At 43.0% G+C, this 22,404-nt stretch overlaps 1 protein-coding gene across 1 annotated transcript; it reads right to left on the bottom strand.

Moving 5' to 3' along the window:
* Window positions 1-1,037: 1,037 nt before the first annotated feature.
* edem2 (ER degradation enhancer, mannosidase alpha-like 2) lies at window positions 1,038-6,725 on the bottom strand. The gene is made up of 11 exons (XM_030422939.1): window positions 6,593-6,725; window positions 5,917-6,027; window positions 5,698-5,737; window positions 5,454-5,559; window positions 5,211-5,336; window positions 4,293-4,504; window positions 3,884-4,025; window positions 3,670-3,794; window positions 3,031-3,175; window positions 2,743-2,864; window positions 1,038-1,761 (listed from the first exon to the last, which is right to left on the bottom strand). Exons 1-11 carry the CDS (start codon window positions 6,682-6,684, stop codon window positions 1,288-1,290), a joined length of 1,695 nt encoding a protein of 564 aa, XP_030278799.1. The 5' UTR covers window positions 6,685-6,725; the 3' UTR covers window positions 1,038-1,287.
* Window positions 6,726-22,404: the final 15,679 nt, after the last annotated feature.

The raw sequence follows: 22,404 nt of genomic DNA on the forward strand, positions 1-22,404 counted from the left end.
TACTATGAAACCCTGTGTGTGAAATAATCTGAACTTGAGATGTCAGAGTGTTTCTTTTCTAAGATTTTAGCCATCTCATGATCTTCTTTATTAGAGACAGTTGAAATACAAGGTCCAGACTACACACTGTCAGATCAGGTGATTATAGATTATAGACATGACGGACCACACGTTGGACCCCATCCAGGTGCAGCTCGCCGTCTTTCAGGACCCGGAGTGGGACCGACGCTGTGAATGTAGACAAACATGGCGTCTGAAGCTGTGTGTAGGTTCTGACGACCATGAGCTCTCCTCTGTTTCACCGTCACTCCAACACGCTGTAGGTGAAGAGGTCACCCCGCTCTTTGTCTGGACATCGTGTCCTGTACAAATACGAGCTAATAAAGAGATTTTAAAAATCAGGTGTCGGGACGTCTCGTCCACTACGATTCATCTAAAGGGTTTAAAACCAGCGACTGTTGCACCTGTTGACGTCCTCGTCACTGTGAGAAGCTGCCTGATGTCAGTCATGTACAACTTTTTAGCTTCAACTTCTCACTCTGAAGTAAACACTGATGTCACCTGCTGTGTCTCAGTTCAGGGTCTGCATCCTCTGAAGGACTCGGCCTTTGTGGTGTTTGAAGGCGAGTCCTTCAGAGAGACCTCGTTAACCTCGTCAGCCGTTGTTAAATGTGACGGTCTAGCCTTTGGAGCATTTCCTGGTTGTGTCACCAGATGTTTTACCCTTACGTCACCATTTCTGCCGCCCAGGCCCGCGAAAGTGACGATCTACACCACGTGATGTCGCCATTTTCTCTCTTTCTTTCTTCTTTTACAGGCGCTCAAAGAATCTTGGGATATGTGAGGCCACGAAGGATCGTAGCGGGGATGCTAATGGATTTTTAGTTTTTGGTGAACTGTTCTTTTAACTGTTAGACATGTAAATGTGCAGGATTATAAGTCTTTCTAATTAAATAAGAATGTATCTTCTTCATCGTTCAGTGTGACGACAGCAGCTCCATCCTGACAGAGAACAAATAAAGAGAATGACACAAGACTTCTAATAAATAAAATATATTTAGCCTTCAGTTTAAATTACAGCAACACAGTGAACCCAGTCGGTCAGCTCGAGGTTCTCCGGGCCTGAGTTCCTTCATGGAAGGATTTTTTTCCTTCCCAGTTCAACTGGTTTTGGAAATGGGAACCACGTCGCTCCGCCTGTGGCTGTTCATCGCCGCTGACACGTAGAAACAAACAGTTTTTTACATGACAAAGTTGTTTGTGCTCCGTGTGAGCTGCTGGTCCCACTCAGGTGTTATCTGTGAAAACTTGACCCAGGATGGAGAGCCGAGCGCTGAACGGCTGAACGGGGCAGGACAGCAGGGGGGCCGCCTTCCTCTCTCCTGGTTTTAGTGCAATGCTCTCTGATTGGCTGGCGGGGAGGCCGTCCGTCTGTTTGGCGGGCGGCTTCGGCTTCTCCTCCGCGGGCTGCGACAGGCTGAGCAGGATGTCTCGGAGCTCCTGTCGGTCCCGGGCGTGGCGGCTGCAGCAGTACAGCGCCGCCGGGTCGAGAGGGTGAGCCTCCGTGTTGAAGATGAACCCCCCCGCCCCCAAAATGCACTGCCCCCCCTCGCCTCCCTCCTCCCAGGAGCCGTCCCCCTCCGTCCCCCCGCCGTGCAGGAAGTGGGCGGGGTCAAACAGCAGGTACAGGTACTTGATGGTTTCGGCGAGGAAGAAGGACTCCATCCTGTTGTCCAGCTGGTGGTCTCGCAGGTCTTTAACCTGCAGGAGGACGAGAACCAAACGCAGCAAATTAGATCCAAACATTATTTACAAGATTTATTCTAATTTAGTTTTTGTTTCAAGAATCAAGTCAAGAGATTTTCAATCATTCTCGAGCTGATTGTTTACAACATTTATCACGCAAAGAAAATCATTTTCTGGTTGCAGCTTCTCTGATTTAAAGATGAGCTCTTTTTAAAATGTATATCACTTTTTTCAAACGATCGCTCGTCTTCTCATATAAATAATTAAAATTAATAAATAACAATCGTTTGTTGCAGCCTCAGCAGATATTTTAGCTTCGGTCTGCGTCAGTGTCACTGGGTTGAAATGTTATCAGCCCTCTTTGGGATTGTTGTCGTCTTTAATGTCTGTTTCCTCTGCAGCTTCTCTAAAACAACTCTGCATGTTGCTGGTTTGAGGTTGTTGGTTTTATTTTGCTGTTAAACTGCAGGAGCAAACTCACATGTTCTCCGTCCAGCTGAGACTTTTTATTGCTGCACATAAATATTTAATCTACCTCACTCGATTCTTTCAGCGCTCGCAGTAACTCTGGATGGATCGTCGCTGGCGTCCACACATTTCTGCGGCTGCTGTGTTGCCGTAGGAAGCTGGATTGAGGACTGTTGATTGTGTTGTACGTGGTGCGGAACGGTTTACCCCAACTTTCATGCAGAGTATGAGAGCGGCCTTCGCGGTCTCGAGCAGCAGTTTTAGTCGTGTCTGAGTCTACATGTATGACGAGAGGCAGCTATGGTTTGTGAAATTCTCTGGAATTTGGCAAATTTGTTGGTCAAATTTGCAGAAAGGTTGCGTGACAGAACGTAACTGTAAGGTCGTGCAGAATCCACAGGCACCAGTTGAATCTATGTTTGTTATTGCGATCGCTAGAATCCAAACTTCCTGGAGGGACAGCCGAGCAAGCGTCAGACTAAAGTTCAGTCTCTGAAAGCAGCTTTACGATCGGACGACGGATCTTACGGTGGCGTATCCGCAGGGCGTCTTGGCGATCCTCTCGATGGACTCCAGAGCGTCGAGGCCCAGCTGCAGGTAGGTGTGGTCACCTGTCGCCCTGAACAGGTACATGGCGCTCTCTATTAACTCTGGAACAAACCAACACGCACAAACACCAACTGTTAGTCTGGTCACAGCGTTCGGTTCATCAGACAGCCGACAGTCATTCACAAGCTGCTCTGTCACCACTCAAAGTGCAGAGGTTTTTCAAAATAAAAGCTCTGATTTAGCAAACCAAACCCCCGGTGGGCCGACCTGGTCTCAGCGGGTATCCCTCCCTCTTGTCCACAGTGTAACCCTGAGGGATGCTGTAAAACTCCGGCAGACCTCCGAACTGTCTCCATACTGAGTAATAATTCTGGAAGGTTCTCACGGCGCTGTCCAGGTTCCCCAAGAGAGACTGACACGCACACACACACGCACACACACACGATTAATACAATTAATACAATTCAAAGTATCATGAAAACATAATTTTTCTCAGTATGCATTGATCTGAATGTGTAAATGTACGACTGAACGTAGCGTTACAGAGAAAAGGGAGAGAACCAGAACCAGAACCAGAGTCTCTGCTGAGTGCTGACTTCACCTGAAGTCAAACACAGATTCTGTGTCTCGTCTGGCTCTCACACTTTTCTTCCTGCCTCTCTCTCCTGGAAGCGACCGGATGGAAGTCAGTTACCTCGGAGACACTGGTGGATTTTCCTGGTTTGTATGTTGTTGAAAACATTTTGGATGATGTGAGAACAGAACTGAACTCTGCTCGTTTTTAGACATTTTAATGCAGAAATCTCACATTTTATATCTGTGAGTTAAGAATAAAGAGCTGTGTGTGTGTGTGTGTGTGTGTGTGTGTGTGTGTGTGTGTGTGTGTGTGTGTGTGTGTGTGTGTACCTGCAGGCCGGGCCAGAAGGCCTCCAGAGACTGGAACACAGGCATGGAGACGGTCCCTTTATGCATCTGGACCCACAGGTACCAGTCGTCAAATCGGGTGTAGTTCTGAATGGCTCGATCGTACTCTGAGGAAACAAACAGGGCATCACGTTGAGGTGAAGCGGGCTGACGACGAGGCTCTCCGCTGGCTTTTCCTTCTTTATCTGAGTGTTACCGTGAAACATGTGGAGCAGCTCCTCGTCCTGCAGCATGATGGATCCTTTCACCAGGTACTCAAAGTACGAGTCGACTCCCGCTCCGATTCCGGCATCCTGAGCCACCCACTTCTTAGACAGGATGTCGATGTGGTTCCCCACCTGGACGGACAGACAGACAGGTAAGACAGAGAGAGAGACGGGTGAAAGAGTTTCCGGATCAGATCTTCTACCATTTGTCACTTCTTTCTTCTGAAAATCTCAAATCTATCTATATTTTCATGTCTTCTCTTGTTCTGCCTTCTTCACTATAAGCTGAGAATCATCAGTTCTGTTTTGTAGTGACTTCTATATGTTTTGCCACGTAGTTAAAATATTAAAAAGATTAAACTCTGAAGCAGTTTTCTTGTGCGAGATGATGCTACGCACCAGTCCGATGTCAGATCTGGTCTTCCACAGGGCTCTCAGGGCTCGGCGGGCTACGTTCTCAAACGTTTCGTCTCCTGTTAGTCGGCTCAGCGTGGCGAACTCCAGGATGAAGGTTCCCACGCCGGCCGTACAAGTGACGGGTGTTTCAGTGGGACTGACGCCGTGCAGCAGGTTCACCGTCCCGTACGGCATGCCGGTGGCAGTCTGGAACGCTACGATCATTTATACAACATGTCAGGGCTGGAAAACTACAGCACACGGCACAGGGCCAGTAGTCCAGTGCTGCAACACACACTTTCAGGGTGAATTCATGTGTCAGTTATTTTCTGACAGAAAATCCTGTTAAATGTTTGTAAGGAGACGTTTGTGTGAGAAGGCTGGAGAACCAACCAGCAGATAAACATCTCAGCAGGAGTGTTTTAAGAGAACAGACGGATGGAGACTCCTGGAGAGTCTGAAACCAGGAGCCCGGTTCAGTCCGGTCCCGGGATCAGCTCCAGTTTACGGAGGTTGCTGTCTCGGAAATCACAATTAACTCTCTTGCAACAGATTCTTCTCATCTCCCATGTTTGCTTTGAGTGCTTTGATATTAATTACAGTCAACATTCTGTGAACCTTCTTTTGACATTATGATGTCTCTGTATTGTGCTACTGAATTTAGCATGCTAACCAGCTAGCCCGGGCACGTCCCAGTCTGAGGATCCTGCGCTAACTGGACCGCTAGCTGCACGGCTAACTGAGCTCACCAGAGTGAAGCTAGCACTTTTTAATTTCTTTACTTTTGCAGAACTTCTTTTAAGTTTTGTTGACTGGGACTGTTCAACGCACAACAAATCTCTTGTGTGTGTCTTGAAACCTACTCGGCAATAAGCCTGATTCTGATTGGTCCGTGACCGGTGTGTGTGTGTGCTTTCATACCAGGAAGCAGCTTCCTGGCGGCGTCCTCGGCCATCCTCAGCAGCGGTCCTGAACAGGGCCAACCGGGCTCCAGCTCCATCCCTGCCCTACCTGCCAACAGGTGAGCTGACAGGAGACCACCCACCACTGCACACACACACACACACACACACACACACACACACACACACACACACACACACAGTTTGACCATTAAAGAGAAAATTCCTCTGAGACACATCAGTTAATCCCCCTCCTCAGTACCTCTGATGTTGGTTTCGAACACGGAGGCGTTGACGTCGATGTCAAAGTCCACGGTGTCCTGCAGGAGCGACGCCACGCGCTGAAACTCTGTGTGGTTTCCCAAAACCTTCAGAAAAACATTCACAAGTGTCTCATTATAACAACAACACGACTTTGTCACACCCAAGAGAGGAAGCTGACGTTTTGTGAGATTAAACTGAAATAACAATAAATAAAAAAACAACATAAAAGAATCCGATCTTACCAGCAGAGTGTCGAGAGCATCGATCAGAGTGAGCGAGAAACTGTAGAGACAAGATGGAGCGGGAGGGAAATGTTGAATATCATGCACAGAAATAACTAGACAGAATTTACAGCAAAAGAGAATCAGCTGAGGTGTTTAATGTAAGCTCATCTTTCCAGCGCTGAAATACCGCTTGAATATTTAAATGTGCAGTGCCGAAACACGATGACGTCACCTCACCTGCCCCAGGTGTCTTGTCCGTCACACGTGAGGGGGCGGAGCTCGTCGTAGGGGAAAGCGTTGTCGAGGTAACTGTTGTAGGCGTGGTAGAACATGGATTTGATGCGCTGTCTGACAAATGAAGTTCACAGAGAGGAAACAGTTTGGTAAGACTTGAGACTAATGTGTTCATTTAAAAATAAAAACTTTATTCCACAATGAGATCGACGACAACAGAACAAATCTGTGTTCGTCATTATTCCACCTGAATCTAAACTGTGTCTCCTCCTGCCTTGTGTTCTGTTATCAGTGCGTTCGTCTGTTAAGTTGCTGCTGTGCTCATTCTGTGGCTTTTATTTTATATTTTAAAATTTTTTTTTTACAACAAAGTGCATATAAGGGGACAGTTAAGATTTTACACAAGAAAACAAACTGAATTATCTGTTTTCAGGTCAAAGACAAAAAAATAAATGATGTGGATGACGACAAAATAATGGCAATCATCAATCAACAAGTAGTTGTTTTTAAAAAGATTCCTGATTAATTGTCTGATTGTTTCCGGTGTCGTTTTTATCACGTTATGCCTGTTTGTCTCATTATTATGACCAGTGGAAATATAGTTACATCAAGCTTAGTTTGCTCGAGTCTATCCTCCTCTGTGTGTGTGTGTGTGTGTGTGTGTGTGTGTGTGTGTTACCTGACAGCAGCCATCTCCTCCTCGGTGAACTGATGAGCCGCCGCGCCGCTCAGCAGCCAAACAAACAGCGCAGCGTACACAGGAGCGCGCATGAAGAGACCCGAGGAGACAGCGACGCAGAAAACACGAAGACACCTGGAGAAGAGAAGGAAACCCGGCAGAAACAGGTGAGTCTGTGCTGCTGCTGTTGGTGCTGCTGTCAGGAAGTGAACGATAAGCGCATGCGCCTTGCGATGCGCTGACGAGCAGGCTGACCGGAGCTGCGTTCAAGAGCAGACCGTGTTCAGCGACGTTAGCGAAAGAAAATCGTTAAAAACCACCGAACAAACGACTATACGAGTAAGATTAACTATCAGAATATGAATTCACATGTAACTGTTACTCGTGTATGCGGAGAAGTGTCTGTGCACAATGTTAGCGAGTTTTTTTCTTTTTTAAAGCACAAAAACAAGGTAGAGCTTAACCCGGAAATGAGTTACCGTTTACACTTCCGTCTTCCGGTCCTTATTTTTTAAAGTTATAATATTTTTTCGGCTAAATGCCTTAAGTAAGGTGTGTGGTTATAGGCTGGAGATATTAACATGGTTTGTTCTGCAACAAAAAAATAAAAATCACACCGTGTATTTATAAAGCTATTAAGTGTGTCAAATATGGCAGTTGCTAACAACTCATTAGCCTTTTGTCTCATTTTTGACCTTTTCTCTCAATCGTGACTTTTTTTAATCTCATTATCACCTTTTATCTCATAATCAGGACTTTTATCTAACTAACTATAACTTTTTATTCCATAATTTTGACTGTTTATCTTGTAATTATGACTTTATATCTCATGCTAACTGCAGTAAAATCATCTGTGCGGGTCAGGAATACCAACAACGATTATTTCAATCGCACATAATGAATTTTTAATGTAATGAGTGGTTATTTTGACACTGAAGATATAAACCAGTTTAAAGGAACGTTTTTCAGAGAATCTGCACACCATGTTCTCTCTGACTGACAGTGACAGTGACCACCTCTCTCTCTCTCTGGGCTGTGTGTGTGTGTGTGTGTGTGTGTGTGTGTGTGTGTGTGTTTAGGTTAAGTTAAGTCCTTGATTCCTGCTTCATCTGTTTGGAGTGTTGAAGATGAGTTCAAGAGTCTCTCGGCCTGAAGAATTAAGCAGCGTGAACAGACTGTGGCTGAGTGTGCAGACGTCTCACTTCACTGTCACTGATGTTCTGATGGTACCAGCGATGCTCTGTGGATGGTACCATTGATGTTTTGTCGATGGTACCATTGATGTTTTGTCGATGGTACCAGTGATGCTCTGTGGATGGTACCATTGATGCTCTGTGGATGGTACCGGCGATGCTCTCTGGATGGTACCGGCGATGTTCTGTGGATGATACCAGCGATGTTTTGTTGATGGTACCAGCGATACTCTGTGGATGGTACCAGTGATGTTTTGTCGATGGTACCATTGATGCTCTGTGGATGGTACCATTGATGTTCTGTCGATGTACCAGTGATGTTTTGTCGATGGTACCAGTGATGCTTTGTGGATGGTACCATTGATGCTCTGTGGATGGTACCATTGATGTTCTGTCGATGTACCAGTGATGTTTTGTCGATGGTACCAGTGATGCTTTGTGGATGGTACCATTGATGTTCTGTCGATGGTACCAGTGATGTTCTGTGGATGGTACCAGTGATGTTTTGTGGATCGTACCAGCAATGTTTTGTTGATGGTACCAGCGATACTCTGTGGATGGTACCAGTGATGTTTTGTCGATGGTACCATTGATGTTTTGTCGATGGTACCAGTGATGCTCTGTGGATGGTACCATTGATGTTCTGTCGATGGTACCAGCGATGCTCTGTTGATGGTACCATTGATGTTCTGTGGATGTACCAGTGATGCTCTGTGGATGATACCAGTGATGTTTTGTCGATGGTACCAGTGATGCTTTGTGGATGGTACCAGTGATGTTCTGTGGATGGTACCAGTGATGTTTTGTCGATGGTACCAGTGATGTTCTGTGGATGGTACCAGTGATGTTTTGTCGATGGTACCAGCGATACTCTGTCGAAGGTACCAATGATGCTCTGTGGGTGGTACCATTGATGTTCTGTCGATGGTACCAGTGATGCTCTGTGGATGGTACCAGCAATACTCTGTCGATGGTACCAATGATGCTCTGTGGGTGGTACCAGTGATGTTTTGTCGATGGTAGCAGTGATGCTTTGTGGATGGTACCATTGATGTTCCGTGGATGGTACCAGTGATGCTCTGGGTGGTTTTAATCACCTCTGTAGAACCTCCCTGTCCTGGGTCGTGATGAACCATGACAGTTTGTGATGTTTCCAGTCGGGATGCGTTCGATTGCTCGTCTGTAAACCAGAATCTTGCTCTGGACTTTAGCCGTGCTAAGTTTCTTTTAAGACTTGTTGAAATAAATAAAAATGGCTACAGTAAATTCTAAATCATTGTAGTCTTCTTGTAAATTCTGCATGAAATACAAAACATTAAGATGTTTCCCTTCATGTAAAAAGTGTCAGTTAGTGGCAGCATGGCTGTTTTACCTCCCAGCAGCTGTTTGAACACACTGTTTTCACTGATTTCACCATGAACACCAAATTTATTTAAAAATAAAACATAATGAGGTTAAACATGTGAATTTTCTTTCACAAATCCAGTAAACAGTTACCAAAACAGCTACTTCTTTGGAGAAAAAAGGAAGTGGACACAGTCACCAGACTCCCTTAGATAAACACCCAATTTTAAGACTTGTTGAGTTCTGAGAAACTTTATAAACTGTGTGAAACGCTGTCAACAACACATTCTTAACTATTTGATCTGATTTGTTCATTCGGCAAATGTTATACATGAAGATTTTTCTTTCTCTGTGTACAAAACACACGTGTTTGTTCCAGTGATGTGGAGGATCTTTTTCACAGAGCGGGGAAGTGAGATTTGTCCACAAGAGGTCACCTGAGATGCATTTAATGCCAGGTGTGAACTGACAGGCTTGAAGCCGTCAGCTGTCAGCCTGTTTATCTTGGTTACAGTTAGTTATTTTAGAGAAAAGCTCAGATTATAACTCGTACCGTGCCTGTGACAACCACGTATCTGTAAAAAGGCAGAAAAACAGCCTGTTTTCAGCTGTGATGAAGCATTTAGCAGCTAATCCAAGAGAGGTTTTAAAGAGTTCATGTAGTTTAAGAAGGAGGAGAATTCTGTGAACACATGAAGGAACACTTCATCCTTCAGTTCATCACAAACATTCACCTGTAGCACATCTGGAGATACGAGGTTTCCAGGTTTGTAATATGCAAAGTAATTAGTAAATAAAGCTGATAGTATTTGCTTCTGAGATGTAGTGGAGTACAAGTGTAAAGTAGCATAACATGCAAAGACTCAAATTAAATACAAGTACCTCTAATTTGTACTCAAGTAAAGTAGTTGAGTAAATGTACTCAGTTACATTCCACCTGTGCAGACTGTAAATCTAGAAGAGGCTGCAGATCACAGAGGCTGTTATGGGAGGTGAATATGTTCATCAATGAACCCAATTTAATAAGTGAAGAAATGATTGAGCTCAACTCATTATGAAATGTTAATTCATCATTACGTTCATAAAAACAGAAACTGGATATTATTTTCATTTCATAAGAGACTTTAAAAAAACTCTGAATTGTTCCTGACATTTTCTCAAACCACTTTATTTAATTTCACACTTTTTATAAGGACACACTTTATTTCATTCTGTCATTTTTCACATTTCATTGACAGTGGTGATGTCACCGCCCCCATCATCTAACAGCCAATCACATGTGCCGCCTCACTTCAACTATCAACATTAAAGTTAATCTTTTTAATGTTTTCTTCACTGCAGTTTCCTCCAGTCGATTCTGATCTTATCTAACCTGCAGACATTTATCTCATCACACAGTATTTTATCTGATCACACAGTATTTTATCTGATCACACAGTATTTTATCTAATCACACAGTATATTATCTAATTACAGTATTTCATAGAGTGAATAAAGTCTGTTATAAGTTCCCACAGCCCAATGAGATCACTTTAAATGTCTTGTTATAATGGACCAACAGTCTGAAACACAAAGATATTAAGTTTATGATCATATATGAAAAGAAAACATCAGATGGTCACATTTAAGAAGCTAGAACCAGAGAATATTTGGTTTGTTTAGCTGACACATAACTAAAAGGATTAACTGAAGATCAAAATAGTTCATGTGACTGATCAATTCATCCACATGTTGCAGGTCTATTCTGACACATTACATGAGGACTTTGAGGAACAATCACAGAAATTCAACATTAAAGGAGCATTCTGTAGTTTTGGTGAAGAAATGTTAATGAGCAGAGAAAGATCTTCATTGGCTGATTTTTTTTTCTGCCTCAACAAATTAAATAAACAAACTCTCTTTGTTTTCATGACTGAATAAACTGAATAAACAAACTGACCTTAAAGGAAAACACAGTTTATACTGTTTTACTCTGTTTATATGTGGCGGACCCTGCCACCTCTCTAGCTTCAAACAGTGTTCTGGGACCTTCTTCTCCTCTGAGAACAGCTCGTTGATTCACTGATGGAACAGATAAATATTTCTGAGTTTGTATTATTACCTAATTAATATTGTAAACATTAAAATTATGAGTTTGAATTTCTTCTCCAAAACTACGTAGTGCCCCTTTAAGACTCATCCTTCATTGGACAGGTCTTCTTCTTCTTTGTCTCCTCCTCCTCCTCGTGGAAGACCTTTCCATCTGCCTGCTTCCTCCAGCTCAGTTTGACGTCTCCTTTCACCCCCTGGTCCTTCAGCCTCTGTTGGACCTGATAAAAACTCCTCAGCATCATCACTCACATAGAGATATTACATTCTGCATTCTTCTTTATATCTTCCTCTATTTTAGGAGCTCTGCATCACATTTATACATTCACATGTTTAGTTCCCTAAGATGGCGTCGACCTGTTGGCCTGTTGTCCTTTCTGACTTTCTCCTCCTCTCTCTTCTGTTGTAAAGGCTCTGGCTTTTCTAAAACTGATAGTAAAGTTTGTGCTGAGCGTCGACTCTGAACGAGTCACAGTTCTGCCTCAGTCGGCCTGCAGAGTGGCACGACGACACTCTTTAATCCTGCACATATGTACGTGCACAGCTTCCTACACGATGCTCAGCTCATGTCATGTTGATCTGTTTCCTGCCTCTTCACACTGTTTCTTGTTCTGCTCAGTTTTCCCTCGGGGGATCAATAAAGTCTGATTTTATTTGAATTTGTTCTGTTTGTGTATAAAATTAGAAAGGTCCAACATGATTTACCTCCTTCAACATTTGTTCCATCACAGCAGGGTCGTTGAGATCCAGAGAGGAGTCCTTTCTCTCCAGACGCACTTTGATCACTTGCTTTGTAGTCATAGTGACTGTGAAGAAAATATGTTCATATGAATATTGACATTCATCAGTTTGAACACTGACAGTGAAACTGTGCTTCCATCCTCCATCTGTGGCATCTGTTTGATAACTTTACAAATAATTTCATATCAATGATAAACATCAGGAGCGATTACATTTTATTTTCTGTCCATAACTTTATGTTTTGTGTTGTTTTTGTTACATCATCATTGATTTGATGCTAAATTAAACCAAAATCCAAATATAAATACTAGTTGAATCAAAAGTAAACACTCACTGTAGCATACAAACGCTCTGTTCTGGTCACAGGGAACGTCCAACCATTTTCCACCTTTGCCAAAGTGTACCAACACACAAGCATCCGTCCCACCTTGGTTATCAGGTTGACCTTCAGCCCAGTACCTAAATGAGGAGTCACTTCCATCCGACCACTTCCAGGAGTCTCTGAAAAGTCCGATCCAGGCCCATTTTCCTGCAGGTACCAGGTCCTTTATCTTCTGGTTCTCTGTCATGTTCCTCACACTGGCCAGGTCTGTGTGGTGTTCTCTGCAGTAGCTCTGGGCCTCAGTCCAGGTCATCTTTTCTTCGATGAGGACAAACGTCACATTCAGCCCTGAAATCAGAGCACAGTGCTGTGCAGAGGTACTATAACATACAGTTTACCATCCATGTCGTGTCTGTGGCAGAATTCACAGCATTATAAATCCACTGAATTAATGACTTTGTAAAATAAAAATGGAAGACATGATCATCTTAATAAATGTTACTGAGTATTTCTTCACTGTCTCTCCACATTAATAATCACATCCTTAAAATCTACATCTAATAGATTCACACATTCTGTTTCCTACATGTGAATATGTTCTCAGATGTATGAAACACAAACATACGGCCCTCTGAAGGGTCACCAGATACATCTGAGGGGTCGTCACATGGTTGATGGGAGAGGAAAGAAAAGAAAAACCTTCTGATACACAAATCTGTTTTCAGCTTTTCTTTTCTTTAACTTTCCTCCAATATTTGCTTTTCCATAAAACATTGGATCATTGGACTTCTTTGGACGTCACCATGTGAGAAGTTTAGTGGGGAAATGTTTCTTTGGTGGAACTAACAACACATGAACATGTGAAACATGACAAGAAGCTCCAGCAGACAGAGCTATGTGTTAGAGGTCACCAGCAGAAAGAAAAAACACTTCAAACCACTTCACTACTTAATATTCTCACCTCTGACATCCATGCAGACCGATCTATAGCGATTCATACAATAAAAGTCGCCCCATCGTCCATCACCATACATCACTGTGCAGTACTGTCTACTCCTAAGGTTGTCTAGTTGTCCAGTCTTCCACCGTCTGAACTCGGTCTCTCCGTCTCTGTAGAAGCTGGTGTCTGACAGTGACCACCTCCAGCTGTTCACATCATCATACAGCCCGATCCAGAAACCCTGAAAGCAACATGGCACTTTGCAAAATCCTACAGTGATTCTCTGTATTTGTATTCTGAACTTCACCAATCGCTCATTTTTAACTGGACTGGGTTAAAACCGGTCCTGAACATCTAAGAGACACTAAGGATCATTTACAACATGTGATCCTTTAGATAGTTGTTTCTGAATCGTGACAGTAATCCAATAAATAACAGGAAGTTGTTGTTTTTTTACTATAAAGAAAAATCTTTAAATTTGCAGAAGTTTGTACCTCCTCTAGTTTTTATTGTCTTGTAAACACATGTTGGTTCTGTGTCGTATCAGTGGAGTTCTGTCATGTCTGTATGTCTATGGGTACATTTCAAGTAGTTTAAATTCAAGCTGCACCTTCATCAGACACAAGATTAAAGTGCTGCATACAATGTTGTACATGTCCTATTGTCGTCTTCGACAGCAGGAGGCCCTGACTGTTTTCTGTCTGTGTCAAACCCTCTCTTGGACCCTTTGTCTTCATCACGAGGGTATGCTTCCTTTCCCTCCTTCTCTCACCCATCAACCCCATGACAAGAAGACAAACTGTGACTTACAAACAAAAGCCTGTCTATTGGACTAAATATTCTTTCTTTATCAAAGAAAGAAATCAAGCTGGAATTTCACCTCCTCAGAAATAACATATTTTCCCTCCACAGAATAAGGACTATGATTTGATGTTTTTTCCATTAGTCTAACCTAATGGGAACCCAAATTAGAAATTCAAGGTTCCTGGGCCAAATGAGTGATGGAGCCACATTGCCACCTTTTGGTAAGTTTCGGTACAGTTCCCAGAGGACTTTCTTAAGTAATGTAATCCACAATCTTGTTTATCTATACTTTTCTTTTACCTCTGACATATGTTTTGAAGTATAAGTCAGCACTGTATGAAACAGGTTCAAGCCATCAGTGCTGGTGGAGGCTATGTATCCGTGTGTTGCATGTATTATAACTGATAATTCCTTTTGCCTATTAAGCAGTTTCGTTTATTTCCTTTTTATTCACCTAACCAAATGTTTATGTAACAAAAACCATGGTGGATTTAGGTGAACAGTCAATTGTGATCTTAAAACTTTCAGATGATAGTTAAATTGGCAATAGGTAATAAGTCCGCGATTCGATCTGTGATATCGCCGGAGGAAGAGACGTGATCACGCCGTTCCTCGGGTCCGCCTCCATTCGAAACCTTAAAAAGCAGACACATCGTGTCTCTCGCTCTCTTGCTTTTTTTTAACGCTCTTTTACGCCCTTTTTTGTTTTTACGCCGCGTAACTCTTTATTTTTCAACATTTGATTCCGTGCCTTGCTTAGTTTTACGAGAGAATCTGAACCACTTGTTGAATCCTCTCCAAGTGATGAGCCTTCGCTTTTGAGAATACTTTTATTTTGAAAAACGTAAGCCAGAACAAAATTAATTTCCTTTGCTTTTTTTTTTTTTTATTGTTAAAGTATCGTATTCAAATTCAGAAGAGGCCATTTTTGTTTATTCTTGTATTTAGTGACTAAGGAAGATTGGCCCGGTATCCTCCAGTTAATTTTAGACAAGAAGTTAAATCAGTTCATAGTTGAAGCTGAATCGTCACCACTCTAAAGGAACTCTGATTAGGACCAATTCATACATCAAAATCCGGTGCAGTAATTGAACTGTTCAAGAAACCGGGACAGCATCTCCAGCTGACCAGAGAAGTAAACATCCAGCCGAGACCAACCACCCACAGCACTGCACTCAAACGGGAACGCCGTTGGGCCGATGAACTACGTCATTGGGGAAGCCACCGCGTCATCAGCCTGCGGCCAAATAGCTGTTGCATTTGCAACCAAGCCGAGACTTCTACAAACAAGTAGGCTGAAATCTCTGCACTCAGCTGGAGTCACAAAGATCAGAGTTGGTGTCTATAAAGCTTCGACTTCCACCTTATAAGCTCAAAGAAAATTTTGCATATCGTCCTGTTAGGAGAGAAATTACTCCCGTGATTTTATGAATTAATGGATCGTTATACTAAAATCCACCATCATTTAGAAGTCAGCTATTCAATAACTCACTCCCACAATCTTCACATTTTCTGTTATTTGTTGTTACCCATTTGAATTATTATCTCATATCATTTACTCTGCATTTATTTAGTTAATATACATATATATAACTGTATGTCTTGGTTTGTGCGAGTTTAATTTGATGTGGAAAATTGATGGAGAAGTGGAAAGAAGTCACTGCTTCAGAATAAGAGACTGATTAAATTGATTTGAACTGTTCAAGCCAAACTTATACAGTTGAATTTGAATAATGTCCTTGAGATTATTCAAAATAGCTAAACAACGAGATGGTGCCCCAGCTACGAGTGTTATTAATTGGCAGTGACTAAATCTCCTCCTTGAACCGGCACCTTATCATGGTGGAGGGGTTTGAGCACCTGAATGATCCTAGGAGCTATGTTGTCCGGGGCTTAATGCCCCTGGTTGGGTCTTCCAAGGCAAACAGGTCCTAGGTGACGGGTCAGACTAAGATCAGTTTAAAAGCCCCTAATGAAAGATAGAACACCGAGGAGGTTTACGTCGCCCGGATTGGCGTCACCGGGGCCCCACCCTGGAGCCAGGCCTGGGGTTGGGGCTCGCAGGCGAGCGCTTGGTGGCCGGGTCTTTGGCCAAGGGACCCGGCCGGGTGCAGCCTGAACGAGCGACGTGGGCCCGCCCTCCAGTGGGCTCACTACTCGCAGGAGGGTTCAGAAGGGGCCGGTGCAGTGGGATATGGGGGGGAGTCGTGGGCGGGGGCCCCGGTGACCCAATCCCCGGATGGTGACTCTAGCCATGGGGACATGGAATGTCACCTCACTTGGGGGGAAAGAGCCTGAGCTGGTGCGGGAGATTGAGCGGTACCGGCTAGAAATAGTTGGGCTCACCTCCACACACAGTCTGGGCTCTGGAACCCAACTCCTTGAGAGAGGCTGGACTCTCTTCTACTCTGGAGTTGCCCGCGGTGAGAGGTGGCGAGCTGGTGTGGGCTTGCTTATAGCCCTTCAGCTCTGCCGCCATGTATTGGAGTTTACCCCAGTGAACGAGAGGGTCGCTTCCCTGCGCCTTTGGGTCGGGGATAGGTCTCTCACTGTTGTCTCGGCTTATGGGCTGAACAGCAGTGCAGAGTACCCGGCCTTCTTGAAGTCCCTGGGAGGGGTACTGGAGAGTGCTCCAACCGGGGACTCCGTCGTTCTACTGGGGGACTTCAGTGCTCACGTAGGCAGTGACAGTGTTACCTGGAGGGGCATGATTGGGAGGAACGGCCTCCCCGATCTGAACCCGAGTGGTGTTTTGTTACTGGACTTCTATGCTAGTCACAGTTAGTCCATAACAAACACCATGTCCAAGCATAAGGGTGTCCATATGTGCACGTGGCACCAGGACACCCTAGGCTGGAGGTCAATGATTGACTTTGTCGTCGTGTCATCTGACCTCCGGCTGTATGTCTTGGACACTCAGGTGAAGAGAGGGGCTGAGCTGTCAACTGATCACCACCTGGTGGTGAGTCGGATCCGCTGGCAGGGGAGGAAGCTGGACAGACCTGGCAGGCCCAAGCGTATTGTGAAGGTCTGCTGGGAACGTCTGGCGGAACCCTCTGTGAGGGAGATCTTTAACTCCCACCTCCGGGAGAGCTTTGACCAGATCCCAAGGGAGGCTAGGGACATTGATTCCGAATGGACCATGTTCTCCACTTCCATTGTTGACGCGGCTGTCTGGAGCTGTGGCCGTAAGGTCTCCGGTGCCTGTCGTGGCGGCAATCCCTGACTACCGGTCAGCCTCGAAGAAATTCTGGCAAACCATCCGGCGCCTCAGGAGGGGGAAGCAGTCCTCCACCAACACTGTTTACAGTGGAGGTGGAGAGCTATTGACCTCGACTGGGGACATCGTTGGGCGGTGGAAAGAATACGTCGAGGATCTCCACAATCTCAATGACACGCCTCCCATAGAGGAAGCAGAGGCTGGGGACTCAGAGGTTGACCCATTCATCACCCAAGCCGAAGTCACTGAGGAAGTCCGGAAGCTCCTCAGTGGCAAGGCACCGGGGGTGGATGAGATCCGCCCTGAGTACCTCAAGTCTCTGGATGTTGTGGGGCTGTCTTGGCTGACACGGCTCTGCAGCATCGCGTGGTAGTCCGGGACAGTGCCTCTGGACTGGCAGACTGGGGTGGTGGTCCCCCTATTCAAAAAGGGGTCACGCCGGGAAGAGACCCAGAGGAAGACCCAGGACACACTGGTGTGACTATGTCACTCAGCTGGCCTGGGAACGCATTGGGATCCTCCTGGAAGACCTGGAGGAAGTGTCTGGGGAGAGGGAAGTCTGGGTGTCCCTGCTCAGGCAGCTGCCTCCGCGACCCGGCTCCGGATAGGAGATGAAAATGGATGGATGGATGGATGGATAATTACCCCTTTTTATCAAGTGATAGTCTCCTACAATGTCCTTCTGAGAAGTAGTGGAGTAGAAGTACAGAGTGGCATTAAATGGAAATACTCAAGTACAAGTACAGAACCTCAAAATGTTACTTCAAATGTATCTACTGACTTTACACCAATGTGGAAGTGCAAAACTTTCAACCTGCGAGTCATTTACATGATTGTTGAAAATGGCTTTGAGATTAAAGAAAGACATCACTGAACTCACATAAAACACTTTGCTTAGATCTACTGTGTCGTTCAGCATCTTCACGTCCTCCATGTTGCCTATAGTTGCCAGGTCAGTGTATTTTTCTCTGCAGTACTTCTGAGCTTCAGTCATGCTCTTCTTGACATAAACAAAATGGTACTGACGACGGACCTGTGATGAGACGGCACTCAGCCCTGTAGTGACAGACATGTACACTGATTACATTTGGGTGAAACATGACTTCTATGATACATGTTGACTTTGTAACGTTGCATTTCAGTGTATTCAGGTGTGTCGTTGTCTCTGTCAGTAACATCACTGGTGGAATGTAACAAAGTCATTTACTTAAGTCCTGAACTTCAACTAGTGACAGGGTCGGGCTGTCTGTTGCCACTTTAAGGACAATTTGGAGTAACTTTTTGATGTAACTTTATATTTCTACTCCATTACATTTCACTCTGTAACATCAGACTTTTACTGCAGAACATTTAATTGTTATTGAGATTTTAGTTTAAAATCACAAGACAACCTGAAATACATAACATAGTTATATATTACACCAGTGGTTCTCTGGGACGTCTCAGTAACTCAGGTGGTAGAGCAGGTGCCTCATGCACAGAGGCTGATCATTAAAGGGGCACTACGTAGATTTGGAGAAGAAATTCAAACTCAGAATTTAACATTTACAATATTAATGAGGTAATAAAACAAACTCAGAAATATTTATCTTTTCTATCAGTGAATCCACGAGCTGTTCTCAGAGGAGAAGAAGGACCCAGAACACTGTTTGAAGCTAGAGAGGTGGCAGGGTCCGCCACATATAAACAGAGTAAAACAGTATAAACTGTGTTTTCCTTTAAGGTCAGTTTGTTTATTCAGTTTATTCAGTCATGAAAACAAAGAGAGTTTGTTTATTTAGTTTGTTGAGGCAGAAAAAAAATTCCGCCAATGAAGATCTTTCTCTGCTCATTAACATTTCTTCACCAAAACTACAGAATGCTCCTTCAATGGATTCTGATACTTTAAGTCCATTGAACTCATAAACCCTTTTTTTTTTTGTATTTATATATTTTTAAGGTGCAGTACAGGTGACGAAAGTGAACATACATGTATATAACACGGCATATATATATATATATATATATATATATATATATATATATATATATATATATATATGTATATATATATATATATATATATATATTAATAATAATATCTACACATCTATTAATTGAACTGCAAAGAGACAAATAAAGACAATGATTTGTAGGGTATGAAACTGTAAGAGTGAAAGAGAGCATATTATATTACATTGTATTTAATAAGTGGGTAAATGAATTATTTTAGACAAAATGTAGAGTGAGTCAATTAAATAAATACATAAAGAAAAAAATATATGTAATTATTATAATTTTAATAATAATTATATATCTATATAATTATTATGATTTTAATAATTAATAATAATTATTTTATATATATATATATATATATACATATATATATATATATATATATATATATAAATAAATAAATATAAATATATATATATATATCTATACGGGGCATCTCTGGTCCTTTGGGTGAGCTGGGACATGGAGTACTTTATTTTATTTTATTTCCCCTTTTTATTCTTATTATTATGACTAGTGGTTATCGTGTTAATATGACTACTGTTGCAGTAATTATTTTTATATAGAATATTTATTTACTTCTTTATTCACTTATTGTGTTTTCTCCCCTTTCCCACTTTTGTCGGCCCTTCAGGTCGGGAGGTGGCCGGCATGATGTGGTCACACCTCTGGAGAGCAGCTCTCTCCCCTGCAGGAGGTTTGGCTGTTCAGTCGGGTCTGAGGAGCCGGTTTCCAACAGGGAAAGGGGGTTTAGAGGGGCCGAGTCCTCTGGTCCTCCACCCTCCCAACCCAGTCCAATCCCAGAGTCCCCCCAGAGCCCCGGGGCCACAGAAAACCCACAGTACAAAGGGTGGTAATAATCAACAAATAATAATAGTAATAATAATAATCATAATCATAATCATGATAAATGAAAATAGTGATAATAATACAACAAAATAAATAAAATAAGAATAATTATATTGATAATAATTCATCAAAGGGGGAAAAGAAGGTGGAGGGTGAAGAGAAGAGAGTGTATACTATAATCCAAAAAATGCATACACGCACACACACGCACACACACACACACACAGAGAGAGTGTACTAACAAAAAAACAGAAAATAGATAAATAAACACATCATAAAAATAAATACATCATAAAAATAAATAAATCATAAAAATAAATAAATGATAATAAACAAAATAGTAGAATATCAATGATAAAACTTTTGTGGTTTTACTGAAAAGAGAGGTTCACATTTTTGAAGTCTGGAGATTTAAAAATCCCGTCACAAAGTTTTGCCTCATCGGTGTATAAACTGTGTGTGTGTATAAATATATATACTGTATATATATAAATGAGTGCAGGTACAGAGTCTGAGAACATTCTGACTGAATCATCCCTAATTGTCTTTTTAAGAATAAATTAGAGCTGTGATCGGTTCCTGCTTTATTCAGACGGATCCTAGTTTATTGTTGGTTGTTTTAAAAGTCAGTTCAGCATCGAGAAATATTGAGGAACTCAGTGATGGTTTGTAAATGAAAAACACCAAAGCTGGACTGGAAAAATAGAAAGCTAAAGATTTTATGAGCTGCAGCGTCACCACAAAATATTTCAGGGTAAAAGAAATCAAATTCAGAGGATTCAGTTTGCATCAGTCTGTGTGTCAATCAAAGGAGAAGGATTATATAAATGTAGTACATCTTTTATAATTTAGAGTTCTGATGACAGTTTTGTCCCCACAAGGTTTCGTGCTGTAATAAAAGAATATCAACATGTATAAAACTAATAAATTACTGACCTGATGCAGCCATGATGAGCAGCAGGACTGCGTCCATCTTCGTCGGCTCTCTGTTCGTTCTGATGTGAGACTTCAGACTTGTGGCTGTTGATGTAGCTTATTAATGCTGACAGAGCTTCAATACAATACCTGACTGTCCACCTATTGTTTGCACACACAGTTCCTCAAAAATATGTTTGCATACTTCATTTGGCTACTAACGTGTTGATGACAGGAAAACAGACGAGAACAACAAGGGTCAGACCTCCACTGACCCGGTCTGACCGGAACAAAGAGGTACAGTGACGGTTTCATGGAAATCGTCACTGTACCTCTTTGTTCTGGTCAGACCGGGTCAGTGGAACTCTTTCCTGACTCACAGGTGTAGAGATAATAAAGTCACTCATTCTGAATTTCTACAAATGTTTAACAGTTAAAATGTGATATATAATATTATTGTATTATGGTTTTTTGATGCCTAAATGTAAAGGTAGCCTATTGCTGGTGCTGCAGCCGGTCCCAGCTGACACCGGGCCGGTGGCGGGGCGCACCATGGATGAGTCAGCAGTTCAGCACTGAGCTGTCATATAGGGACACACGTGTTGATCTCGTTGATCTGCGTTGTCATGACAACCTAAAAACATGTTGTGTAACCAGCCATGGCAACGGACAGAACATCAGTGTTGATATTTTGGTAAAACCACAGGATGTGTGACTTACTGTTACCTGGAGATTTGTTTATCATTTGTTTGGGCACGGTGAGAGGTGACAGCCGTCCGGTGGCAGCTCTGTGGGAGGTACTGAGAAAGTCCTGCCTTCAAAATGTTACTTAGGTAAAAGTATTCCTGGAAATATATGCAAAATCATCGTGAAACACCTCCCCCGGGCCAATGCAAAGATCATTCAGTGCTGCTGTTGAACACAGACCTGAGTGCAGACCTGGTTTGGGGCTCTTTTGAAAGGTTACAGCCTGAATTTGTTTTCACAAACAGTCGAAAGCTCCGTACGTGCTTCTGGCATCGAATCTGTAGGAATTCTTAAGTTTTGGTGCCTAAAATGTTTTGATGCAGAAATCATCCTGCAGATGAGCTGTAACTGCCCCTGTTAGCTTTAAACCCCCAATGTGTCGACATCATATAGTCTAACATAGTCCAAGTTCAAACTAGAAACACTGTCACTGGACCTGATCACTTCACACGTGTTTCTGTGAGGAAATATTCAGGAGCCAGGTGAAAAAAAATGCAATGTTGTGAGCTCAGAACACCTCAGGAGCAAAAGCTCATCACAGTTCTTTATTTCCTGATTCACACTAACTTTGTGCTGATGAAATCATCATAAACAAGAGCTGAGGTGGAAAAACAGCCCATTCAAAGAACACATACATCAAGTTTAGGGCTG

This window comes from Sparus aurata, chromosome 7 (genome assembly GCF_900880675.1).
Source record: "Sparus aurata chromosome 7, fSpaAur1.1, whole genome shotgun sequence".
Classification (NCBI taxonomy): domain Eukaryota; kingdom Metazoa; phylum Chordata; class Actinopteri; order Spariformes; family Sparidae; genus Sparus; species Sparus aurata.

Bases quoted from the DNA above. Each gene is read 5' to 3' on its own strand.
- edem2 (XM_030422939.1), bottom strand. From the start codon at position 6,684: ATGCGCGCTCCTGTGTACGCTGCGCTGTTTGTTTGGCTGCTGAGCGGC. The intron at 5,738-5,916 runs GTGAGGTGACGT...TTGTCTCTACAG, and splicing joins GGACAAGACACCTGGGGCAG to TTTCTCGCTCACTCTGATCG. The intron at 3,795-3,883 runs GTAACACTCAGA...TTGTTTCCTCAG, and splicing joins GCTGCTCCACATGTTTCACG to AGTACGATCGAGCCATTCAG.